Consider the following 27,432-nt stretch of genomic DNA (forward strand, 5'->3'; position numbering starts at 1 on the left):
TACTTTCCTTTTCTTGTCAGACTTAGTTTAAATAGAGGGATTTAAGTTTGTATTTGTATTATTTAGTTCACTCTGTTTTGTGGCTTAAAACTGCCTTGTCTAAGGTAACATGCTACCATTTAACACTTGAATGGCAATAATGTTTTTGAGTATATTTTGCAGATACTTTTTGAAGTTTATTTTTATTACAAAAATAATACAAAGTTGGAAAACTACAAGCTAGAAAAAAAGTCTTACTATCCAAAGATACCTACATTTACTTCATATGAATATTACTTTCTCTCTTTTTTTCCATGAATAATTTTTATGATGTTGGGTATTTCTTTTCTTTTTCATTGTTTAACATGGTTAAATTCTAGTGTACATTTAGTTGTATCAATCTCTGTTTATCTGTCTAAAATACCAAAATACAGGAAAATATTAGGGTATTTTGCAAAGAAATATACTTGAGTTCTGTTTAAATTGTGAATATGTGTAAAAAATATAATAAAGATAGCACAGAATTATCAAATACTTTGGACTATGCTACATGCATTAAATTTATTCTATGGATCTAGAAATTATGTGTTTATATTTTTTAGTTTGGTGCTATTTTTCATTGGCAGTTTGATTTTTCTTGATTTGGGCAATATTATTTCTTCCCTTCTTGCTGTCATTCTATTATGTTTTTATTCTTAAGGAGATAAAAGCAAGGGTAATTTCAATGAAATGATATATGTGATATTTCCAACAGTGTACCAACTTAGCATGCACACACCCATGTTTCTAGTCATGAATCCCTCATGCATATAACCTGTTTTCTCCGTTACAAGCTTTCAAATGAAAGAATGTTCTCTATAACAAAACACCATGGGAAGATTTGTTTTTAATAACTGAAGAATATATAATAATTTTTTAAGTCTAAAAGAATTTGACACCCCTCTTAATTCCACCACCTTGATAACACATAGTTTGCATATTGCCTGATATGTGTTTTTTTACATAGTTGCAATCATAATATGCATACTTTGTTTTATAAGAAGTGCATATTGATTATAGAAAGATTAGAAAATACAGATTTATTTCATTCAACAAATATCTGTCTGTAGACTGCACATTTATCCCTGGCACTGAGTGGGGCACTTAGGGATACAGCAGAGAACAAGATAAGTAAGTCCCTGTCAACGTGGAACTTCTTGTCTACTTGACTTTTGTCAAATTCCTGGTATACTTGGGATGATAATAATACTACTATCATAGAATTATAAAAATGGTAAGTGAGTTAGCCATGCAGAGGTTCGGGAAACTATTCTAGGGATCAGGAACCGCTAGAGTAAAGACGTTAGGGTAGGTATTAGTTATTAGGTATGATTTTCAAGACACAGCAGGGAAGTCAGTGTAGCTGAAGCAGAGTAGTAGAAGAATCAGAAGATGGGGTCTGGCACTTGTTCAGAAGGGCCTTGTTGCCCATTAGTGAGACGTGGGGACTTTCATTCCCCTGGGAATATCCTGGGTGGCTCATTTGGTTAAGTGTCTGTTAGTTTCAGCTAAGGTCATGATCTTACAGTTTGTGAGATCAAGCCTTGTATAAGGCCCTGTGCTGACAGCATGGGGCCTGCTTGATATTCTCTCTTCTTTTCTCTCTGCATCCCTGCCCCCCAATAAATAAATAAACTTAAAAATTAAAAAATCCAGAACTCCTGAAGCTTTCCCTTTCTATTCCACTTTGTTGAATGTCATATTATGAACCTTTTTTGGGTATATTTCTGCATAGCCCTTATTTTTGCTTATTTTCATTATATTCATGTACTATGTATTTATGTAATACTCATTTATTATTGTTACCATTTATTAAGACATTTCTTGTGGGAAGTTTGTATGAAATTTGATAAGAAAATCAATTCATTGGTCTTCCATCCCACCATCAAAGAGCTTTCAAGTAGTTTGTGGCCAGCCCCATGAGGGATATGTGGCACAGGGAACTAACCTAGTAGACCCTTGCATGACCTTTTGAAGTCTACTTAAGAGTCAGTTGATGTTCACATGTAGCTCTACATATGATAGTGGTCTCTGAATGCTGTCAGATTTATAGCTATATTATAAGTTGCATAATTGCTTTAATGATGTTTCCATTTCCTCGTCTGACACTATAAGAGAATCTTTTTTTTTTCTTTTTTTTAGATCTAAGCCTGGATTTCCTAGTGTAATGCTAGATGACAATGAGCCCTTTTTTGGTCAGGTTTAGGTTTATTTTATATATAGCCTGTCTTGAGGAAACTTGTTTCAATATTTTGTGACAACAAAAGAAACCAGTGTCTATGTTAGGGAGTAAAATCCCACCTGCCAATTAGTATGATAGAGGAAGCCAAGAAGAAATCAAATAAATAATTAAATGTACAGATAATGAATATACTATTTTTATTTATTTATTTTTTTTAATAAAAGTTCTCTGGGTATTTAACTTAAGGATTTTTTTCAACACTGCATTTATTGTTTAAAAGAAAACACATTCACATAGCTAATCATTTCAAAGGTACAAAAGTGAAAAGTCTTCTTTTCCTTCCTTTGAGAAAGCAATTTAACTAGCTTTTTCCAAATTATTTCATAGGTGTACCATGTCTCTCTACATACACACACACATGCCAGTTCTTCATTTTTTTCAAAATAATGTTAGCATACTATATGTGTTATGAAAAATACATCTTAGAGATCTTGTATTAGTACATAAAGAGTTTCTTCAATGAAAACTTATTCATTTAAGATGACCATTGATAGATGTGTTAACCTTAAAAAATAAAACTACCAGTTAATTCTATCAGCAAAAATGGGTTTATTTGGTAACAGCAGAGAATTGAAATACAGAACAAACAAGCTACCAGAAAACCACAGGCAAGACCAGAGAACAAAGGACTCCTCTGAATACAAGAAAGTGGTGGTGGTGGTTGGGGGGTTGGGAGGGTGGATGGGTGGGAGGGCTGTTATAAACAAAAAGCTCATCTGAGTAAACTGGGAGTTGGAAGTAAAGGGGCGTTTCATTTACTGAGTTGTGACCATTTCTCCTTGGCTGGGCTTTTGCTGTGGAAGGAGGAAACCTTTCTTCCACCTCCTGGCTTAGTAAAGTAGTATCCATGTGCAAGGTATATCTCTTTCTGTTGGGTCTGCAATTGATCACAAGTGTTAGGGCATGAGAGCGCCCTCTGCTGGCCTTCTGACCCCATTCAAAATGAGATTTCCTTTTATTAATTTTCACAGATATTTGGGTTGTCTAGGCTTTTACTAATGCAAACAGTGCTTCTTTATACAAAAACAAATTTGCACATGTGGGAGCTTATTTGAATTGTATAGATACCTAGAAAGAAGAATAGATACCTAGGAAGTAGAATTGTTGGATCAAAAGAAAATTTATCAGATTGTGAGAATGACATGGAGTAAAAAGTAGGTAAAATAACAAAAGAAAAAGAACAGGGAAGTCAAAAAGGCAGTTACAAAATTGTTTATTCATTTACTTTGTTGTTTATGTTTTACAAAATGATTTTTTCTAATAATTCGTAGTTCAGAGACGTAAGAATTGAGTATATAGGTGGGTATGGTGATATGGATAATTCAGGCAGCTCTTACACCCCATACCCTTTTCTTTATGTGACTCCATCCTCCCTACCACTTCAGCTCTTTGCTCCTTCTTTCCCTACTCTTAAATCCATCTACCTGCTACTCAGTATAGTGCATTGAATGGGTGAAGGTAGCCCATTTGCCCAGCTAAGACAGCAGCGCTGCTGACATGGAAACTTTGGCTTTCTGAGCTTCTCAGTGGTTGTTGCACAGTAGTCTAACTACAGGAGGTAGTCTGGGGGGTTTCCAGATATAATGTTTGGAGGCTGAAGACTGCCTCTGTAGACATCTTATTTCAAGTTTAATCGGGGACAGGTGAAAAGCAGTCTTTTTTTTTCTCTTTTCTAAAGCATTTCCAAAATGCCACTTACATATCAGTTTTAGTTCATTTTCTTTGAAATAGTTTTTTAATTGTAAAATACATATATCATAAAATTTGCCATCTTAACCATTTTTAAGTATATAGTTTGTTAGTGTTAAGTACATTCACATTGTTGTGCAGCCATCCATCTCCAGCCATCTTCAGAATTGTTTCATTTTCCCCAGGTACTTTTATGATTCTTACTACCATCCGATGCCAAACTATCATATCTTATGTGAACTACTGCAGTAGTTTCTCACTGATTTCCTTGCTTCCCCCCTTGCCACTCTTCTCACTGCATTCTCTGTGCCTCCACCAAAGTGTATGTCACTCCCTTGAAAAACATAAGTGTAAGAACTCCCTAAGTAGCTTCTTGTTGCAGATAAAAGGTGAGATTCTTGAAATGACCCACAAGGCCTGTTAAGGTCTGGCCTCTGGCTGCCTTTTTCAGTTCATGTCTTACCACTTTCACCAATTGTCAGACTTGCTCCTTCCTCAGTGGTCTTTGCAGCTGATCCTCCCACCTGCAATACTTTTCTCCCAGATAGTGGCAAGGCTTGCTTACCTCCATGCCTTTGGGTCCCTGCTCCAATATCACATCCTCAGAGAGTCCTTCTTTGTTCTATGTAACTGAGCCCCATGCACTTTCCTTATCCCCCTTACTCCATTTTATTCTACCCTCTAATGCTTACCTGACATATGTACATGCACACGCACTGATCTCTGATTCATTTACAGTTTATCTTAGTGAAAGCTATGAGGTGTTATGGATTAAACTATTTTTCTAGATGGCTACCCACCCTTTATTCCACAAACTGTCTTTCCCCCTTTGTTTAGAAAGTCTATTTTAGAGTATTTAAAGTTTATCTGCATTCTCTAATTGTTTGTAATGGTTTTCATTCCATTCTTTTGGTTTCTCCAGATATACAGTCATATTATCTGTAAATAATTTATCTCTTTCTTAACAGTCTTTATAATTTTATTTTGCCTTGTCTCATTGACACCCAGTCACCTTTAGTACAATGATAAAATAATGGCAATGGTAGCAAACATTTTCATCATAGTCCTCATTTTATTTTATTTATTAAAAAAAATTTTTTTATGTTTATTTTTGAGAGAGAGAGAGCATGAATGAGGGAGGGGCTGAGAGAGGGAGACACAGAATCTGAAGCAGGTTCCAGGCTCTGAGCTGTCAGCCCAGACCCCGACATGGGGCTCAAACTCACCAACCATGAGATCATGACCTGAGCCGAAGTTGGAAGTTTAACCGACTGAGCCACCCAGGCACCCCAGTAGTCCTCATTTTAATGAGAATGTTCCTAGTGTTGTTTCATTCAGCAAAATGTTGCTGGCTTGGGTTGAAATACATACGTCTTCTCATTTTAAGAAAATATTCATCTACAGAGTGCGTGTTGAATTTTGTCAAATGAATTTTTAGTATTTATGGAGTTTGATATATCAAAAAAGGATCATGTGATCAATAGAGGGAATTAAAATGGTGACTTTATACCATCTTTAGATTACTAAAATAAACTACATTTAGTCATGGGATGTTTTTCTTATACTGTACTGCTGATTTTGTTTGCATCACAAAAGAAAATAACTGTCTCATTTATGATATCCATTCAAAATTCTAGACTGAATATTAGCATTTATGTTTACTGTAACAATTGAATGCTGAGTTTTATTTCTTTCTATTTTACTTTATGTGTAAAGTGTACTTTATGTGTAAAGCTCTGGGATGTGGACATGTTACTAGTTGTATAAGTTTTCTATGGCTGCTCTAACAAATTACCACAGACCTGTTCCTTCACACAACAGAAATTTATTCTCTCACGGTTCTGGAAGCCAGAAGTCTGACATCAGTTTCACTGGGCCAGAATCAAAGCATTGACAGGGCCATGCTTTCTTCAGAGCCTCTAGGGGACAGTCTGCTTCTTGTCTCTTCCAGCTTCTGATACCAGGTAGCATTCCTTGGCTTGTGGCTACATCATTAATATCTGCCTCCTAGGTCACATTTAATATGTAAAATAATTTCTTTATTATTCAAGTATGTTGAATCCAACAAACAGATCAGGAGGTGACTGCCATTAAAAAGATCCTTTATACTTACAGTTTCTTTTTTTTTTTTAATGTTTATTTATTTTAGCAAGTGGGGAGGGGCAGAGAGAGAGGGAGACAGAGGATCCGAAGCAGCTCTGCGCTGACAGCAGAGAGCCTGACACTGGGCTCGAAGTCACACACCATGAGATCAGGACCTGTGCTGAAGTCATACTCCTAACCGACTGAGGCATCCAGGTGCCCCTGTACTTACAGTGGCTAATTGAAACGGGCACACCATTTGTAGGGGGCCACACAGGAAGCACCTAGGTCAGTCAGCAGGCAGAGGAGGGAAAGGCGGGGAACTGTGAACAGGAACCTTTATTGTGGCTTCCCCTGGGAAGGTATGGGCAAGGCAGAATAAGCGGGTTTAGGATTGGCTATTTTGAATAATTTCTGTGGGTACCGGGGCACAGGGGTTGGTACCTGTCCTGAGAGTGATTAGAGCAGGTGGATAGTGGTCTGAAGTGTAATACCACACAAGAGGTGATTGGGGGGCATGGGCTATAGATTGGTTGGTTTGCATATGGAAGATGCATTCACAGGCAGATCATTTACTATCTGTAGGAACTATCTCTCCCCATCTCACAATCCTTAATTTAGTCACATCTGCAAAGCCTTTGCCTTTGCCATCCTAAGCACTAGCACATTCACAGGTGCTAGTGGTTAGGATATGAAGCAGGCTCCAGGCTCTGAACTTTCAGCACAGAGCCTGACATGGGGCTCGAACCCACAAACCTAGAGATCATGACCCGAGCCAAAGTCAGACACTTAACCTGACTGAGCCACTGCAACCCAGGCACCCTTTCCTTTGTGTTTTAAAGGAACTGTTTAAAATGTTTTATAAAATGTTTATTATAAAAAGATGGCATGAGTCACTGAATTAGGAACTGCTCCTCTAGTTCAGCTACTTATTTTATATATAGAGGAGATTGCAGGCTGGCAAAGAGATTGCAGTAAAGTGAATATTGCAATAAACTGAATCCTAAACTTTTTGGTTTCCTAGTGCATATAAAAGTTACGTTTACACCATATTGTAGCCATTTAGGTATGGAATAGCATCATATCCCCCACCCCCCAAAAAACCAATGTACATACCTTAATTAAAATATATTACTGGGGTGCCTGGGTGAGTCACTCCATTAAGAATCTAGCCTTTTTTTTTTAATTTAGTTTATTTTTTTAATTTATATCCAAGTTAGCATATAGTGTGACAATGATTTCAGGAGTAGATTTCTTAATGCCCCTTATCCATTTAGCCCTCCCCCACCCCCACAATGCCTCTAGTAACCCACTGTTTGTTCTCCATATTTAAGACTCTGTTATGTTTTGTCCCCCTCCCTGTTTTTATTATTGTTTTTGCTTCCCTTCCCTTGTGTTCATCTGTTTTGTTTCTTAAAGTCATCATATAAGTGAAGTCATATGATACTTGTTTTTCTCTAATTTCGCTTAGCATAATACCCTCTAGTTCCATCCATATAGTTGCAAATGTCAAGATTTCATTCTTTTGATTGCCGAGTAATATTCCATTGTATATATATACACCACATCTTCTTTATCCATTCATCCATCGATGGACATTTGGGCTCTTTCCATTCTTTGGCTATTGTTGATAGTGCTGCTATAAACATTGGGGTGCATGTGCCCCTTCAAAACAGCATATCTGTATCCTTTGGGTAAATACCTAGTAGTGCAATTGCTGGGTTGTAGGGTAGTTCTACTTTTAATTTTTTGAGGAACCTCCATCCTGTTTTCCAGAGTGGCTGCACCAGTTTGCATTCCCACCAGCAGTGCAAAAGAGATCCTCTTTCCCGCATCCTCTCCAACATCTGTTGTTGCCTGAGTTGTTAATGTTAGCCATTCTGACAGGTATGAGGTAGTATCTCATTGTGGTTTTGATTTGTATTTCCCTGATGATGAGTGATGTTGAGCATGTTTTCATGTGTCAGTTGGCCATCTGAATGTCTTCCTTGGAGAAGTGTCTATTTGTGCCTTTTGCCCATTTCTTCACAGGATTATTTGGTTTTTAGCTGTTGAGTTTGATAAGTTGTTTATAGATTTTGGATACTAACCCTTTATCTGATATGTCGTTTGCAGATATCTCCTCCCATCCCATTGGTTGCCTTTGAGTTTTGCTGATTGTTTCCTTTATTATGCAGAAGATTTTTATTTTGATGTCCCAATAATTCACTTTTGCTTTTGCTTCCCTTCCTCCAGAGACATGTTGAGTAAGAGGTTGCTGTGGCAAGGTAAAAGAGGTTTTTGCTTGCTTTCTCCTTGAGGATTTTGATGGCTTCCCGCCTCACATTTAGGTCTTTCATCCATTTTGAGGTTTTTCTTTTTTAATTTTTTTTAATGTTTATTTTTGACAGAGAGAGAGAGAGAGAGAGAGCGCGAGCGAGCATGAGCGGGGGAGGGGCAGAGAGAGAGGGAGACACAGAATCCGAAGCAGGCTCCAGACTCTGAGCTGTCAGCACAGAGCCCAACATGGGGCTTGAACTCACAGACCGCAAGATTGTGACCTGAGTCAAAGTTGGACACTCAACCGACTGAGCCACCCAGGTGCCCCATTTTGAGTTTATTTTTGTGTATGGTGCAAGAAAGTGGTCCAGGTTCATTGTTCTGCATGTCGCTGTCCAGTTTTCCCAGCACCACTTGCTGAAGACAGTGTCTTTATTCCATTGGACATTCTTTGTCAAAAATTAGTTGGCCATATGATTCTGGATCCATTTCTGGGTTCTCTATTCTGTTCCATTGATCTGAGTGTCTGTTTTTGTGTTAGTACCATACTGTCTTGATGATTACAGCTTTGTAATACAGCTTGAAGTGTTGGATTGTGATGCCTCCTGCTTTGGTTTCCTTTTTCAAGATTGCTTTGGCTATTCGGGGTCTTTTGTGGTTCCATACAAATTGTAGGATTGTTTGTTCTAGCTCTGTGAAGAATACTGGTGTTGTTTTGATAGGTATTGCATTGAACACGTAGATTGCTTTGGGTAGTATTGACATTTTAACAATATTTGCTCTTCCTATCCAGGAGCATGGAATATTTTTCCATTTTTTTTGTGTCTTCTTCAATTTGTTTCATAAGCTTTCTATAGCTTTCACTGTATAGATTTTTCACCTCTTTGGTTAGATTTTTTTCCTAGGTATTTTATGGGTTTTAGTGCAATTGTAAATGGGATCGATTCCTTGATTTCTCTTTCTGTTGCTTCATTGGTGGCTTATAGGAATGCAACCGATTTCTGTGCATTGATTTTATATCCTGCAACTTTGCTGAATTCTTGAATCAGTTCTAGCAGTTTCTTGGTGGAATCTTTTGGGTTTTCCATATAGAGTACCATGTCATCTGCAAAGAGTGAAAGTTTGATCTCCTCCTGGCCGATTTGGATGCCTTTTATTTCTTTGTGTTGTCTGATGGCTGAGGCTAAGACTTCCAATATTATGTTGAATAACAGTGGTGAGAGTGGACATCCCTGTCTTGTTCCTGACCTTAGGGGGAAAGCTCTCATTTTTTTCCCCATTGAGGATAATCTTAGCATTGGGTCTTTCATATATGGCTTTTATGATCTCAAGGTATGATCCTTCTGTCCCTACTTTATTGATGTGATGAATCACACTGATTGTTTTGTGGATATTGAACTGAACCAACGCTGCATCCCAGGTATAAATCCCACTTGGTCTTGGTGAATAATTTTTATAATGTTTTGTTGGATCTGGTTGGCTAATATCTTATTGAGGATTTTTGAATCCATGTTCATCAGGGAAATTGGTCTGTAGTTCTTTTTAGTGGGGTCTTCATCTGGTTTTTGGAATCAAGGTAATGCTGACTTCATTGAAAGAGTTTGGAAGATTTCCTTCCATTTCTATTTTTTGGAACAGCTTCAAGAGAATAGGTGTTAATTCTTCCTTAAATGTTTGGTAGAATTTTCCTGGAAAGCCATCTGACCCTGGACTCTTGTTTTGGAGGAGATTTTTGATTACTATTTCAATTTCTTTACTATTCAAATTTTCTATTTCTCCCTGTTTTAATTTTGGTAGTTTATATGTTTCTAGGAATTTGTCCATTTCTTCCAGATTGCCCATTTTATTGGCATATAATTGCGCATAATATTCTTTTATCATTTGTATTTCTGCTGTGTTGGTTGTGATCTCTTTAATTCTTGATTTTATTTTTTGGGGTCCTTTCCTTTTTCATTTTGATCCAACTGGCTAGTGGTTTATCAATTTTGTTAATTCTTTTTAAGAAACAGCTTCTGGTTTCATTGATCTGTTCTGTTTATTTTGGTTTTGATAGCATTGATTTCTGCTCTGATCTTTATTATTTCCTATCTTTTGCTGATTTTGGGTTTTATTTGCTGTTCTTTTTCCAACTCTTTAATGTGTAAGGTTGGTTGTGTATCTGAGACTTTTTTTCCTTCTTTGGGAAGGCATGGATTGCTATATACTTCCCTCTTGTGACTGCCTTTGCTGCATCCCAGTGGTTTTGGGCTGTGGTGTTATCATTTTCATTGGCTTGCAAATACTTTTTAATTTCCTCTTTAACTTCTTGGTTAGCCCAATCATTCTTTAGTAGGATGTTCTTTAGTCTCCAAGTACTTGTTATCTTTCCACATTTTTTCTTGTGGTTGATTTCAAGTTTCATAACATTGTGGTCTGGAAATATGCATGTTATGATACCGATATTTTTGTACTTGAAGGCTCATTTGTGTCTCAGTATGTGATCTATTCTGGAGAACGTTCCGTGTTCACTGGAGAAGAATGTATATTTCGCTGCTTGAGGATGAAATGTTCTGAATATATCTGTTTGGTCCATCTGGTCCAGTGTGTCATTCAAAGCCATTGTTTCCTTGTTGATTTTCTGTTTACATGATCTGTCCATTGCTATAAGTGGGGTGTTCAAGTCTCCTACTATTATGGTATTATTATCAATGAGTTATTAATTATAATTATGATATAATGCCCTTCTTCATCTCTTGTGACAAGTCTCTTTTATTTATTTATTATTATTTTTTAATTTTATTTTTTATTTTTTATTTTTCAAAATTTACATCCAAATTAGCATATAGTACAACAATGATTTCAGGAGTAGATTCCTTAATGCCCCTTACCCATTTAGCCCCTCCCCTCTCCATCAACCCCTCCAGCAACCCTCAGTTTGTTCTCCATATTTATGAGCCTCTTCTGTTTTGTCCCCCTCCCTGTTTTTATATTATTTTTGTTTCCCTTCCCTTATATTCATCTGTTTGCCTCTTAAAGTCCTCCTGAGTGAAGTCATATGATTTTTGTCTTTCTCTGACTAATTTCACTTAACATAATACCCTCCAGTTCCATCCATGTTGCAAATGGCAAGATTTCATTCTTTTTGATTGCCGAGTTAATACTCCATTGTATATATATACCACATTTTCTTTATCCATTCATCCATCAATAGACATTTGGCTATTGTTGATAGTGCTGCTATAAACATGGGGGGTGCATGTGTCCCTTTGAAACAGCACATCTGTATCCCATGGATAAATGCCTAGTAGTGCAATTGCTGGGTCATAGTGTAGTTCTATTTTTAGTTTTTTGAGGAACCTCCATACTGTTTTCCAGAGTGGCTGCACCAGCTTGCATTGCCATCAACGGTGCAAAAGAGATCTTCTTTCTCTGCATCCTCACCAATATCCGTTGTTGCCTAAGTTGTTAATGTTAGCCATTCTGACAGGTGTAAGGTGGTATCTCATTGTGGTTTTGATTTGTTTTTCCGTGATGATGTTGAGCATGTTTTCATGTGTTGATTGACCATCTGGATGTCTTTCTTGGAGAAGTGTCTATTCATGTCTTTTGCCCATTTCTTCACTGGATTATTTGTTTTTTGGCTGTTGAGTTTGATAAGTTCTTTATAGATTTTGGTTACTACCCCTTTATCTGATATATCATTTGCAAATATCTTCTCCCGTTCCATCAGTTGAATTTTAGTTTTTCTGATTATTTCCTTTATTGTGCAGAAGCTTTTTATTTTGATGAGGTCCCAGTAGTTCATTTTTGCTTTTATTTCCCTTGCTTCGGGAGACGTGTTGAGTAAGAAGTTGCTGCAGCCAAGATCAAAGAGGTTTTTGCCTGCTTTCTCCTTGAGGATTTTGATGGCTTTCTGTCTTACATTGAGGTCTTTCATCCATTTTGAGTTTATTTTTGTGTATGGTGTAAGAAAGTTCATTCTTCTGCATGTTTCTGTCCAGTTTTCCCAGCACCACTTGCTGAAGAGACTGTCTTTATTCCATTGGACATTTTTTCCTGCTCTGTCAAAGATTAGTTGGCCATACATTTGTGGGTCCATTTCTGGGTTCTCTATTCTGTTCCATTGATCTGAGTGTGTGGCAGTCTGTCTTAAAGTCTAGATTGTCTAAGTATGGCTACTCTGGCTTTCTTTTGACGACGATTAGCATGATAGATGGTTCTCCATCCCCTTACTTCCAATCTGAAGGTTCCTTTAGGTCTCAAGTGGGTCTCTTATAAACAACATATAGACAGATCTTGTTTTCTTATCCTTTCTGTTACTCTCTGTCTTTTGATTGGAGCATTTAGTCCACTGATGTTTAGAGTGAGTACTGAAAGATATGAATTTACTGCCATTGTGTTTCTTGTAGAGTTGGAGTTTCTGGTGGTGTTCTCTTGTCCTTTGTTGCTTTTGGTCTTTTTTTTTTTTTTTTTTTGGTCTTTTCTCCCCTCAGTCCTGCTTAAAATTTTTTGCAGGGTTGGTTTAGTGGTCACACACTCCTTTAATTTTTGTTTGGGAAACTTTTAATCTCACCTTCTATTTTGAGTGACACCCTTGCTGGATAAACAATACTTGGCTGCATATTTTTTCTGATTCAGCACATTGAATATATTCTGCCACTCCTTTCTGGCTTGCCAAGTTTCTGTGGATAGGTCTGCTACAAACCTGATCTGTCTTCCTTTGTAGGTTAAGGACTTTTTTTGCCTTGCTGCTTTCATGATTCTTTCCTTGCCTGAGTATTTTGTGAATTTGACTACGATATGCCTTGTTGATGGTCGGTTTTTGTTGACTCTACTGGGAGTCCTCTGTGCTCTATGGATTTTGATGTCTGTGTCTTTCCCCAGGTTACTAAAGTTTTCCAGTATGATTTGCTCACATAACCCTTCCACCATGTTTTCTTTCTCTTCATCTTCTGGGTCCCCTATGATTCTGATGTTGTTCCTTTTTAATGAGTCACTGATTTCTCTAATTCTTAAAATGTGCTCTTTTGTCTTAGTCTCCCTCTTTTTTTTTCTGCTTCATTATCCTCCATAAGTTTATCCTCTATATCACTGATTTGCTGCTTTTGCCTCATCCATCCTTGCCGCTCTGGCATCCATTTGAGTTTGCAGCTCAGTTATGGCATTTTTTATTTCCTGCTTACTAGCTTTTACTTCTTTTATCTCTACAGAAAGGGATTCTAATCTGTTTTCAATGCCAGCTAGTATTCTTAGTATCATGATTCTAAATTCTCGTTCAGACATCTTGCTTGTATCTCTGTTGATTAAGTCCCTGGCTGTCTTTTCTTCCTGCTCGTTCTTTTGGGGTGAATTCCTTCATTTCGTCATTTTGAAGGAAGAAAAGGAATTAATAAGGTAAAAGAAATTGAAACTAAAAAATTATCAACAACACATAAAAATCAAATAAACGCTATATTCTAGGTGTGTTTTGGTCTGGCTGTTAAAAGGAGATTGATAGAGAAAAAAAGGGAAGAAAAAAGGAAAACATTTGAAAATTTGAAAAAATGAATACAGTGAAATAGAATAAAATGAAATGATGGAAGTAAAATGGAATTTGAAAATTTACGAAAAAAGTAAAAAATATAGTAGAAAAAAAGAAAAATATTTTTAATAAAAATTGAAATAAAATTAAGTTTTTTCTAGTCCTGTAATAAAGAAAAGAAATGAGAAAGAAAAATGAAAATTGAATAGATGGACCAGCAAACAGACTGAAATACAATTGAAATTACATCGTTTTCCCCTAAAAGTCAAACTTTGAAGCATTTTGTAGTCTGTAAACTAAGCAGGTGGAGAGTCTTGTGATGTTCCTGAAGTGTGAGGTTGGCCCAGTTGGGCTGGGCTTAGTGTAACAGCTCCATTCTCCACTAGATGGCGCTAATAGCTTACTGGGGTGGATTGTTGTGGGGCTTGTAGGCATGTATGCTCATGTGCGGGAGGGGTGAAAATGCGTCACCCAGCTACCCTGTCTCTAGTATCAGAACTCTGTGCTCTTCCCGATCAGCAATCATGCACCTGTCCTTTGTCTTCAGCTTCCACCTGCCCCCTGCTTTTACACTGTCTGTGACCAAACTGTCAGGTTCCCAGGCGGCACCTCCCTCCTGAGTTTTCTGTCAGATGCAGCTGTGTTTCCCGACCCCTCACTCTGAGGGACTGCAACTTTGACCTGCTCAGACCTCCTGCGGGAGAGTCTCACTGAGCAATGGCCAGATGCCGGCCACACCCAGGAATGTTTGCAGAAAAGTGCTGCTACCGATGCCCAGATACTGCTGCTGGGTACAAACCCGCCTCAGAAAAAGTTCATAGGATCATGTAGCAGCAGTGTTTAAGGGATTATGGAAAATCACAATACACATCTAGTGCCAGGCTTCACAAACCTTAACGACCTTGTTCCAGCACCAGTGAATGTGGTTGTTCAGTGATTGTGGAACCTTTGCCTGCGGGGTGGCCACACAGCCTTTACCAGATGTCCTCCCAGCAGGGGAACTGCCTCTCCTGTGTAGCCTGAGGATCCCTGGATCTCACTCTTCTCCTGGGGATTTGCCCTTCCCACTAGAGCACCACCAGGTACTGAGCTGCGGTGTTTCAGACTCTGCACTCCCCCTCTTTGTAGAGTCTTAATGGAATTTACACCCTTTGCTTTCTCCTTTCTCCCTTTTTAGTTCAGTCCCTGTGGCTGTTTCCTCTTTTCCACTTTCTCTCCAGCTGCTGTGGGGAGTGGGGGGTGCTTTTCCTGTACTCTCCCCCTGTCTCTGTTCTCTCTCCACAAGCGAAAACAGCTCCCTGCCTTCTGCGGCTTCTCTTTCCCCCCAGTTCTCCTCCCCACGCCATGTACCTGCTGAATTTTGTTGTGCAGATTGTTGTGTTAATCCTCATTCACTTTTCTGGGTGTGCAGGATGGTTTAGTGTTGATCTGGCTGTATTTCATGGATACGAGACACAAAAAGACTTCCATGCTGTTCTGCCATCCTGGCTCTTCCCTTAGCATCCAACTCTTGATTTGGGTTCAGGTCATGATCTCATGGTCATGAGATCGAGCCCTGTGTTAGGCTTTGTGCTGGCTTAAGATTCTCTTCCTCCCCTTCTGCCCCTCCTTCCTCATTTACTCTAATATATATAGATATATATATATATTACATATTACCAAAAAATGTTAACCATCATCTAAGCTTTCAGTAGGTTGTAGTATTTTTGCTGTTGGAGGGTCTTACCTCCATGTTTATGGCTGCTGATTGATGAGGGTGGTGGTTGCTGAAGTTTTGGGTGGCTGTGGCAAATGTCTTAAAATAAGACAATGAAGTTTGCCACGTCAGTGAACTCTTCCCTTCATGTGATACTGTTTGGTAGCATTTTACCCACAGTAGAACTTCTCTCAAAATTGGAGTCAGTCCTCTCAAACCTTGCCTCTGCTTTATTTTATCTACTAAGTTTATGGAATATTCTAAAATCATTTGTTGCCATTTCAGCAATCTTCACCAAGAGTAGATTCCATCTCAAGAAACCACATTCTTTGCTGATTTATAAGAAGCAACTCCTCATCTTTCCAAGTTTTATCATGAGAATGCAGCAATTCAGTCACATCTTCAGGCTGCACTTGGAATTCTAGTTCTCTTGCTCTTTCTACCACATCTGCAGTTACTTCCTCCACAAAGTCTTGAACCCCTCAAAGTCATCCATGAGGATTGGAATCAACCTTTGACAAACTCCTGTTAGCATTGATATTTTGATGTGTTTCCTTGAATCATGAGTGTTCTTAATGACATCTAGAGTGGTGAATTCTTTCCAGAAGGTTTTTAATTGATTTCTCCCTGAACCATCAGAGGAATCACCATCTATGGCAGCTATATCTACAAAATGTATTTCTTAAATAATAAGACTTGAAAGTCAGAATTACTTCTTGATACATGGGCTGCCAAATGGATGTTGTATATCTCCATGAGAGCTGTTGGGTGACCAGGTGCATTGTCAATGACCAGTAATATTTTGAAGGGAATTTTCTTTTCTGAGCAGTAGGTCTCAATAATAGGCTTAGAATATTCACTGAATCATGTTGTTAACAGATGTGCTGTTATCCAGGCTTTGTTCTATTGACAGAGCACAGGCAGAGTAGATTTAGCATAATTCTTAAAGGCCCTAGGATTTTTTGAATGGTAAATGAGCATTGGCTTCAACTTAAAGTCACCAGCTGCATTACCTCTTAACAAAAGAGTCAGTCTATCCATTGAACCTTTGAAGCCAGGCATTGACTTCTCTCTAGCTATAAAGTCCTGGATGGCATCTTCTTCCAATAGAAGATGTTTCATCTACACTGAAAATCTGGTGTATGGTGTAGCCATCTTCATTATCTTAGCTAGACATTCTGGGTAATTTGTTGCAGCTTCTACATTAGCACTTGCTGCTTTACCTTGTACTTTTATGTTATGGAGATGGCTTCTTTCCTTAAACCTCATGAACCAACCTCTGCTATCTTCAAACTTTTCTTCTGCAGTTTCCTCACCTCTCTTAGCTTTCATACAATTGAAAAGAGTTAGGGCCTTGCACTGGTTTAGGCTTTGACTTAAGGGAATGCTGTGGCTGGTTTGATCTTCTATACAGACCACAATTTCCCCATATCAGCAATAAGGCTGTTTCACTTTATCATCCATGTACTTAACTGGAGTAGTACTTTTAATTCCCTTCAAGAACTTTTCCTTGCATTCACACCTTGGCTGTTTGGTGTAAGACACCTAGCTTTTGGCATATCTTGGTTTCAGCATGCCTTCCTTCCTGAGCTCTTCCTTTTACTTGAACATGTAGAGGCCATTACAGGATTATGAATTGGCCTAATTTCAATAGTGTTGTGTCTCAGGGAATAGGGAGGCCTGAGGAGATGAGGGAGAGACAAGGGAATGACTGGTCAGTGGAGTAGTTAGAAAACACACAACATGTATCAATGAAGTTCACCGTCTTACATACGAGTGTGATTTGTGGCACCCTAAAACAATTAAAATAACAGCAAAGATCACTGATCACAGATCACCATAGCAAATATATTAATAGCCAAAAATCATAATGAAATATTGCAGGAATTACAAAATGTGACACAGAGACATGAAGTGAGAAAGTGCTGTTGAAAGATGGCACAAATAGGCTTGCTTGCCACAAACTTTTAATTAGTAAAAAAACACAGTATCAGTGAAATCAATGAAGTGAATAAAACATGGTATTCCTGTAGATAAATGGGTACCTGATGCCCTGAGAAATGATGTGACTTGTTTCACATCACATGGCTATGGCCAGGGCAGTGATGAGGAATAAATGTCTTTCAGAAGGAGAACATAGAGACAAGGGAGAAACTTCCCTTGGACTGAGGACCCCAGAACCAAGGGATTCCAGAGCAGAGAGTGGTGGTAGCATTTACTGTGTCCCAGGGATTAAAAAAGAAAGAAAAGAAGGGGATGGGAGGAAACTTTGGAATTCTCTCAAGAATGAAGAAGTAGAAGGAGGACCAAGGATTTGAGCACTTTGTGTGGGATTGTCCTGTTCCAGAGAGAGATATTGTCCCTGGACTATAGTACATTTCCCCACCTCAGGCCCATGACAGACTCCCTCTCGTCTTTCATGAAATAATCTTCAGTGTGTTTTACAACCTGCCTTGTTCCAAAAAAGAATGATGGTAGACTTGGAAAAAATACTTAAGGGGGGAGTTTATGTAGAGTTGCATGTTTTCAAAAGATTACCTATGCATGTCCTTCTTACTATTGCTCTTGTTTCCTGTTTAAGTATTAGTGACCTTTATTCAGTGCAGGGATGGGCAGCTGAAGTTTTTTGGCTGGTGTTGAATGTTGCCATGTTAGAACTTTGGAACCATCAGAACTAGAAGTAAAAAAGCCTTATTATTAAAATATTACACATTTTGTCCCATGTAATAACATGTTAATATGTCTGAGAGTTGAGAGTTTGATTTTGAAATAATTTTATTCTGATTACCACTTTGCCTTAGAATTCTGAAAAGATTAAAATAGCTGCTACCTGGGAAATACAGACTTAAATTCTTAGTGTGTAAACTGCATAAAGTATTCTAGTCAGTTATCAACAAGCTAATGTCTAATATTTGCAGACATATTCTTTATCAAAGACTGTGCTGTATTGCTGATAGCACATACTTTTTAAAAACATACCACGATTAGAACTGTTGGCAGATCTTGGATAAATAATTCTCTTGAGAGATTTCAGTGATTGACTTTTAAATTTATAAGAATGTGGTTATTGTCTTAAGTTGCCCACTAATACAGTGTTTTGTCAGATATTAGTATAATGTTGGTGTAGGGAGTTCTTATGCCACTCTCCCCTTACTATTGAAAGTAACCTGTCACTGAGATTGTGTCTTTAGGTAATCCTTTCTCAAACTGAAGATTTAAACACCTCCCACCAAGTGTATGGAGTATAAATTTACATAAAATACTGTGACTCAAGAAAACATTGAAAAAAATTGTTTTCAAGAGGTAATTTAATTTAGCCCCTTGTGGCAAACATTATGGGTTGGCTGCCCCATCACCATTCTCATCTTTCTCCTTCATCTTCTCTCAGCTCTTTTGCTGGCAGGAATGGCCACATGCATGACACACTTATGGTCAGTGAAGGGGAATTTAGAAGTTCACTGAGAATTTCCTGGAAACCTTTTGCTTTTGATTTTCTGATAAGAAGGAACAGATGATTGGCACTGTTCCTAGTCTACATGCTTCTTTTTGTCTTGTTGTCTAGAGCCTTTTGATCATGAATTACACTTGAAGAAACAAAGAGTCTGAAATGAAAAGTTTGGGTTTCTGATAGCATAGTCTTGTACCTGACCAGTTCTAGGAAGTGCCTACCTCTTAAGAGAGAAACAATAATCTGTTTGATTAAGCCACTACAAATTAGACTTTCTGTTACATTCCCAACTGAACCAACATATACTTTATTTCATACTTAGACTGAATTTCATTTTACTCTCTAAAAATTCTGTTTTCTTTGAAGTCTTTTTTGGGGGATTCAAACTATATGTTTATTATTTTAAAATTCAAGTAAAGATAGATATCAGCAAGATGGGATACTGGGGTGCTCCAGGCCCTCATTCCTCCCATAAATATCAATTTAACAACTACAGACTAAATTAACTTTATAGGAGCTCTGGAAAACAGTCAGAGATCTGTAGCATTCAACCTAATACACATTCAAGAACGCCATAATCAAAATTATAGGAAATTTTGTTACCTTTTTGTTGCCTCTGCACCATCCCATCCCTGAAGTGGTACAGGGCAGATGGGAGGAAGTGGCTCAATTCCTTGCTCCCTCCCTTGGGACAGAAAAGACAAGGTAGAACTAATCTTCAGTATTCTGGCCTATTTCAGTTGTCCAAAGGATTGGTTTCTCTCTTGCCTGACTTAGAGTACAGACTAGGATGTTTGCTAATAGCTTGGATCTCAGACTGAAGGCTGAGAAAGGCAGTGGTAGGCACCATGGCACTTGAAAGTTGCAGGGGGACTGTAGACCTACAGATGCATGGGACAAGAAATTATGGACAGAGGAATACAGTATAACATTTAATGTCTCAAGAGTAAGCTGAGGTGAGACTCTGGAAAATTAAGACATGTAAAAGCAGTCAGGGGAAATTGGGAAAAGAAAAAGCACACACACAGGCCCAGACAGGACTTATGCCTAAAAAAGACCAGAGAAGACCTTAGGCCTATACCCAACACTGTTCCCAAGGTCCCAGAGGACTGCTAATTAATGAAGGAGATCTTCCATACCATTCTGCAAGGACTAGGAAAGGTGACTGTTTTTTCAAATAATAAATTTTCAGCCAAAAATTACAAGGCATACAAAGAAACAGGAAACATGGCATGCTGTTTATAGTTAATAGTTAAGTTTTGAGGAGTCAGAAGTTACACACAGATTTTTGATTGTGCAGGGGTGGTCAGCACCCCAACCCCCATGTTATTCAGGGGTCAACTATAATATATATTATTTTATTAACTTTAACTCCTTATTTTTTAAAATTTTAATTAGTTAACATACACTGTAATATTGGTTTCAGGAGTAGAATTCAGTGATCTATCACTTACATACAACACCCAGTGCTCATCATAAGTGCCCTCCTTAGTACCATCATGTACCGAGCCCATCTCCCACCCACCTCTCTCTGTCAACCCATAGTTTGTTCTCTATCATGAAGAGTCTTTATGGTTTGTTTCCCTCTCTTGTCTTCCCACACCCCCCCCCCCCCCCCGCCCCCGTTCCTATATATTCATCTTTTTTGTTTCTTGAATCTTATTTTGGATCTTTTTTGGTCTTCCGTATATTGACTTCTTTCTGATTATTTATTTCCATCATTTTCATTTGTATTCTCTATAATTATCTCAGATTTTTATGATAGTAATATAATTTTCAGCTGTATCATTTCAGTTTTGTGATGTTTTAAATTTATCAGTTTTTTAATGGTGGTTTAAAATTTTTCTTTTTAAAATCTTGTTTGTCATCTCTTCCTATTTTATTGATTAGCCATGTTTTTATTAGGTTAATATAGACCTCAAAACTCTTAGGAAAACTGTCCTGTTCTTTGAGCTGTGTCTTCTTTTACATTTGACTATCTTGTGCTTGTTTTGTTCCTTTCTTATTGATTGACTGATCGATTGATTGATGTAATATTTATGCCAGGTTGCCATACTGTTTCTAAATCAATCTTGTTCTTGCTTGGACTTCCTTGTCCATACTTTGTGTGTGTCCTCATAGAAGGGTGTGAGGCACTGTCTTCTTACCACCCTCTCCAAGTCCAGTTTTCTTTTCTCCTTTGAGCTACAGTTTAAAAGCCATTTTCCTTAATATATACATTTTTTTCTGTGGCCCATGGGTGTAGTAATGGCATGCTGTTAGATTATCAGGACTGTGTTCTCACTTCTGAGATTTGGCTAAATATTTTGTTTGGGTTTATTTCACCTAATTAGGAAAGTGAGAGGTATGAGTATCCTATTCCCACAGAGAAATTCTTTTGGCTTCAGACTGGTTCCCCAGTGTAGTGTGTGCTCAGGAACATCATTTTCAAATTGACCCTGGTAACCCCTTTCTCTGTTTCCCAATCAGAAGAATGAAAAGGTAACAGCTGTTTTATTTGCTCCTCTTCAGATTTGGGGGTTATTAGTGAGAATTCCCAAGATTTTGTCAACCCCAGTGTGTGATATGAAAGAAGGATGATGAAGGTATGCTAGGATCCTGGCCACACTTCTAACTCTTCTCCACTCTAGAACTTTATGTTTTTATCCTAGACCATTTGCCAGAACTTTTTAAGTTTGTGACCTTGATTTTTGCCCCTTTCTGTTTCTGTGTTTGTGTTTGGTTGTTATAGGTAAGAGGTTTTTGAGGGGACTGGTTTTTTGTTTTACAATTTTTGATCAATACGACTAGGTATTAGGGGAGAGAAATTATCCCAGTCATTATCTTTCCATTTTAATGTAGAAATCAGTGAAGACATGCTAAGTCATTTGTCCAGTGTTACATGAATTTTAGAAGACAAGTCACCTGGCCTTTTGGGCCTTCAATTTTTGTTTTCCACTCTTGTACTAGCCACCTTTATTCAAATTGAAGTTCTTCTAAGCTTAAAAAAATGTATTTAATTTGAACATTGTAGAATTGAAAAATGTTAAAACTGCAGAGTTTCAGTCATACAGTTAAACCTAACCCAGTACATAAAGAATTCCAGAATTTCCTTTCTCTTTATTTTATGGCTTTCTCATAGGTTTAAGAGTGACTGGAAATCAAACCAGTGAATCTCTTTTACTTGTAAAAGATCTGAACAAGCTTCACATTTTAAGTATGCTGATGTATTAAAGTTTTTGGATGGTCTTGTTTTTTTTTTCCATTATAGAAGTCATACAAGGAAGTTCACTTTTATTTGGCAATATTTACTTGGGGCTTTTAGTAATAGCCCTTAAATGTGTGTGCTTTGTTCATTCCAAGACTTGATTTACATTTACAGTGTAGTCAAATAAAGGAAGATACACTCTTTCATGCCTTTACACTACCCACCCCCCAAGCAGTTGAAAATCTGCATAGAACTTCTAACTAACTCCCCTAAAACTTAACTACTAATAGCCTACTGTTGACTGGAAGTCTTACGGATAATGTAAGCAGTTGGTTAACACGTAGTTTGTATGTTATATGTATTATGTGCTGTATTATTACAATAAAGTAAGCTAAAGAAAAAAATGTTACTAAGACTATCATAAGGAAGAGAAAATACATTTATAGTACTGCACTGTTTATTGAAAAAAAATTGTGTGTAAGTGGACCTGTGTAGTTCAAATCCGAGTTGAAGGGTCTACTATACAAAAAGCCATTATAGTTTTCTTATGTGGTTTCTACGCTTTTAAATTGAAAACATCAATATTGTAAATTATAGGTATGTTAAGAACCCTCAGTGGTCTTTCTGGCAGTGACTTATATGATTGTTCTTTACCCATTAATTTCAAGTATATTAGCCATATATATAACTTTCCTGTTCAGAGTTGACATGAATCATATGTCTTAGGATCTGAAATAAAACTGTGTGCATTTTTTTAATGAAGCTGCTTGGAAATTACAGTCAGTGTGTTTTTAATGCTATTTGTAGATTATGTGTGCTATATTTGTAACCTATATTTCATTCTTTAAGAAGATTCTCCCTTTCCAGGATAATAGAACTATCTTAAGAATTATGCTTGCTTGTATTTGATTCACGGTTCTTTGGATCTTCTTTTCTGGTATGTTTATATTGTAGCAGTGGAGCTTCTCCCCCACCCCCCACCCCTCTATTGGGAGCACATTTAAGAAACTCCTTATTGGAAGGTGAATTTGGCCTTGTATTTAGCATTTGCAATGAAGAAAAAGTGCCATGCCTTTAACTTAATTTCTTAGAAAGATGAGTCTCACTAGCCCTAGTGTTTGTCAGCTAGTAACAGTGTGACAATGATGCAATGATGAGAGGGAGAAAATGGGAAGGGAGAATTCAGGAAAAATTAGTTTAAATACCCAATAGAAATTGTTAAAACTTGCAATGCAAAGTAATAGTAATGCAAGATGGAATTCTGCTTCTCAAGAAATGGTATTGAGAAGGTTTTAAAAAAAGGCAAATAGTTTTTGTAAATGATTTCCATGGAATTACAGATGAGAATTTTAAGACTTTACATATTTTCCCCAATTTTTACTAATGTGTAGACATATGTTTAAAGAGATACTTGAATAATTTGGAATTTTAAGATACTGGTTTAAAAGTGTTTACAGAAACATCTTTGTGCAGAGACGAACCTGAGAAGAGATCTCATTTCGTTGTTTTTTTTTTTTTAATGTATTTTTATAATGTTTTATTAACTTACCTAGTGGTCAGTGGTGGGAAATATATTGGTATCTAATTAAAGTTTAGAGCAGTAAAATGCACTAAAGAGCTCTTGGTGTACCATCAGGATTATAATTCAGATCTTAATTTTAGAAGACCTCTGAGTAAAAAAAGAAACAGTATTTCGACTTCAGGAAAAATTAAAAAGCGTAAAGTACCATGTTGGTGAAGGATTTTGCAGTTCTGTTAGTAACTTCCGTTGATTAGGTAGATGCATTCAGGTAACCCATAATCCTAATTTTTCCCCCCTTAATTAAGTATCCAACATAGAAGGTACTTTGCTGAGAAATACTTGAATGACACACTCCTCCCAACCTCTCCAGTCCCCTGCTTTGAAACAGGCCTTTTCACTTGTAAAAGAAATTAGGTAGGCTAATAAGAAAGTGTGGTTTTTAAGAAAAGAAATTTAACTTCAGTCTTTTCAGTAGCGTATAGGCACATCTAATTTTCCTCCTTTGTAAAATGGGATTACTACCGGCCCTACCTCATAAAGGTATTATATGAGAACTAATTTGTAGCTGTTTCAAATCATGAAGTACACAATGTCACAGATGATAGAATATTTATAACTTTTATTAGATGCTTAATGTTCATTTAAGTAATTTTGATGCAAAAAGTAAAAGTATACACTTAAAAAATACCATAAGAATTTTCATATTTTTAAACAAAGTAGTTTTATAGTCTTTTAAGATGAAATACAGCTGCTCCTGTTTTTGTTTAATTTTTAAACAGAGGCTTTGGAATATTTTGTGTGAGTAGGTAACTTCTAGGAGTTCAGAAAGGTTGAAATGTTTTTTAACTAAATTCAGTGCACATTCCTGGATCAATTTTCAAAGACTGATCAAAACCTGCTGTGTTAAAATAACATATGCTGTTTTTCATCAGATTTGTTGATGATGTAAATAAGATGTGTAAATATATTAGTAAATGTTAATATTCATGTATTTTAAGTTAAGGTTATAAGATTTGTCACAATGTGATTTTTTTTAATTCACATAAAGTGAAAACAGATGTGTGTAACTATTTTGAATATTGGTTTATTAAACATTCATATTCTTTATCAAATAAAAAAAAGATTCTATAACTGAGATACACATGCGTGCACACACACACATAGGCGCACACACACACACAGGCGCACACACATAACACAGGACTTGATGAAGTCAGTTTAGTCCATACTTGGGTTAGACTGCTGTAATACTGGGGAAAGTATTACATTTTTTCTCCTACTTTTTACCACATGGTAATATGCAGAGGACACGTGACCATTGTCATCATGCTCCATTGCCAGCCTGTATCACCTCTCATCTGTTATCACAACATTCTTCTGACTTTACTAGTATGGATTTCGTTGGTTTCATTATTGAATATTTTGTTCAGTAAAGACAGTCTTTCAAGCTGTTCTTGTGGATTCAAAAATAATGATTATACAAAGCTCTCATATTGTTTTGTCCTTTGTATCTATGGACTTATTTACCTGTGTGAAATAAAGTCCTGTATTTACTGTGGTAGCCTCTGAATTTTACAGAGGCTTTTTACACGGGAATTTGCCTATTTTAAAGGCAATAATGTATGGTCTAAAAATCTCTGATTTTTGCTTCTTTTCAAGCCCCCCTAATTACCAATACTAGTGATGTACATCTTTTTTTTAAATGTTTATTTATTATTATTGAGAGACAGAGACACAGAACGTGAGCAGGGGAAGGGTAGAGAGAGGGGGAGAACAGAATCTGAAGTAGGCTCCAGCTCTGAGCTGTCAGCACAGAGTCCAATGCGGGGCTGGAACTCACAAACTGCAAGATCATGCCCTGAGCCGAAGTCAGTCACCTAACCAATTGAGCCACCCAGGTGCCCCACTAGCGATGTGCATCTTAGTATGTTTATACGTTATTGTGTTCAGCTCATAACCACTTTAGCAGAGCTTTCAGTTCTCACTATTACAGACTTTTCTGTGGCCCATATGCACAGACCTCTGCATACATGTGATTCCGACACAGGCTTAGAGGCAGAATTGCTGAATCGAAGGATATACCCTTTCAAGACTTTTGATACACATTTGCCAAGTTCTAATTATTTTATTCTTGCTAAGGTTGAATATGTTTTCTATATTTATTCTGTCATGATTGTTTGCTTGTGCCCTTTGCTCATTACTAAAAAAAATATTAGGTCCATCTTTTTCATACTGATTATAAAAGCTTTTTTAAAAATAGTATCAGTCTAAAAAAAAAAAGTGTCAATCTTCTGGCAAATATATTACAAGGGGATTTCCTTTTTTTTTTTTTTTTTTTTTTGCTTTTGTTTTTTAGAACTTTTTGCTTTTTAAGTTTTGTAATTTTTTTTTACATAGATGTGAAAATTTTTTTATTTTGTAATATTTTCAGTCTTTTCACCCTTTTGCTCTTATGTTAAAACGTTATTCCCTAGCCATTGATTATGTAAATTGTCATTAACACACAAATGAAATTCTTAAAGGTAGGGTTTTTTAAAAAATTGCTGTTCCAAAAATATTTCTTATTGCTAATTGTTTAAAGTCAGTCTACTATTATGAACTTAATGAAGAAATGACTTTCCCCAATTCTTTCAAACATGGAATTTCTGCTAAGTGCTGACTAATGGAAGTTGGATATTAGGGAAAATAATCTTATTTTTGGTTTCATTGTTCAACAAGAGCCAGTGGAGACTTTAATTTTTCAAGTGATGATACTTTTGCCCCAAAGTATGAAAAGAATGAAAATCCAAACCAATATTTATGAATACCCCCATATACTTCAGGTTTATTTTGTTTTTAATTTTCTTTTTATCTACTCCCTAACAGTAAAGCACTGGTAATTTGTTTTGCAGAATCTTTGCAGCCTTTCCTGGAAGCCTGTAGCAACACTTTATTTTTTCGTACTTGCTCAGTGCTGCTTCGAGCCCCTAAGCTTGATCTTCAAATACTAGAAAAGCTCAGTATTATTCTGCAGAAACTTTCCAAAATCAAGTAAGATTTTTTTTATTTCTAAAATTTTGTATTGAAAGACGTATTATTGTGATGTAGAAACTTGAGAATCATAAAATATTAATGCATGTCTAAGATACATAGTAACAGATGAGAATTGGAGTATCCATCTAGAAACATCTTGTTTCCATAGTTCATTTCTGCTAAACAAACTTTAAGTACCACAGGGTATGTAAAAATAAGAGCAGTTTTTAGCAAGTATGGTAGTTTTAGCAAGTGGTAGTATCAGAGTGACTTACTGCACACGGATACTCTGTAATACCACAGGTGAAAATAAAAAAGGCAATAAAAGTATATATGCAAATCCTTATTGATGTATTGAAACGAATTTAGGGAATTAGAATGAAGCAGAATTATGGGCTTGTTACGCCACTAATTTGGATTTTATTGTGAGAATTAAGGGCTTTTGCATTTCGTCTTCTTTCCCCTGATGCAAACTTCGATATAACCAGTTACTAAATTATAAATAAAGGACATAGATTTTAAGCTTTATTTTCCTAATCTTGAGGTATTTTCTGTTGTTTCTTTTGAGGCAAATTAAACACCTGTCTCATCCCATGTTTATAATGGTAAAATTTTGATTTTGGTTCAGCTCCACTGCCCCATTCCTTTCCTCTCCTTTGTGATTTGCATGGTAATGAACCTAGGTATTTTATCTGGCCTCGGTGTACTTGAATAGTAAATATAATACATCTTAAAATTATCTGTAGATGTGTGCTAGTAGGTCCACATGTTCTGCTT

The 27,432-nt window shown here is 36.9% G+C and overlaps 1 protein-coding gene across 9 annotated transcripts in view; it reads left to right on the forward strand.

Moving 5' to 3' along the window:
• Nucleotides 1-27,432, forward strand: part of CCDC138 (coiled-coil domain containing 138) — a 125,276-nt gene that overhangs the window by 94,455 nt on the left and 3,389 nt on the right. For all 9 annotated transcript variants that reach the window (XM_060610340.3, XM_060610295.3, XM_060610279.3 and 6 more), the window contains one exon: nucleotides 26,535-26,673. In XM_060610340.3, the coding sequence (XP_060466323.1) occupies nucleotides 26,535-26,673 (139 nt within the window). The remainder of the gene's footprint in view (nucleotides 1-26,534; nucleotides 26,674-27,432) is intronic.

This window comes from Panthera onca, chromosome A3, assembly GCF_046562875.1.
Source record: "Panthera onca isolate mPanOnc1 chromosome A3, mPanOnc1 haplotype 2, whole genome shotgun sequence".
NCBI lineage: Eukaryota > Metazoa > Chordata > Mammalia > Carnivora > Felidae > Panthera > Panthera onca.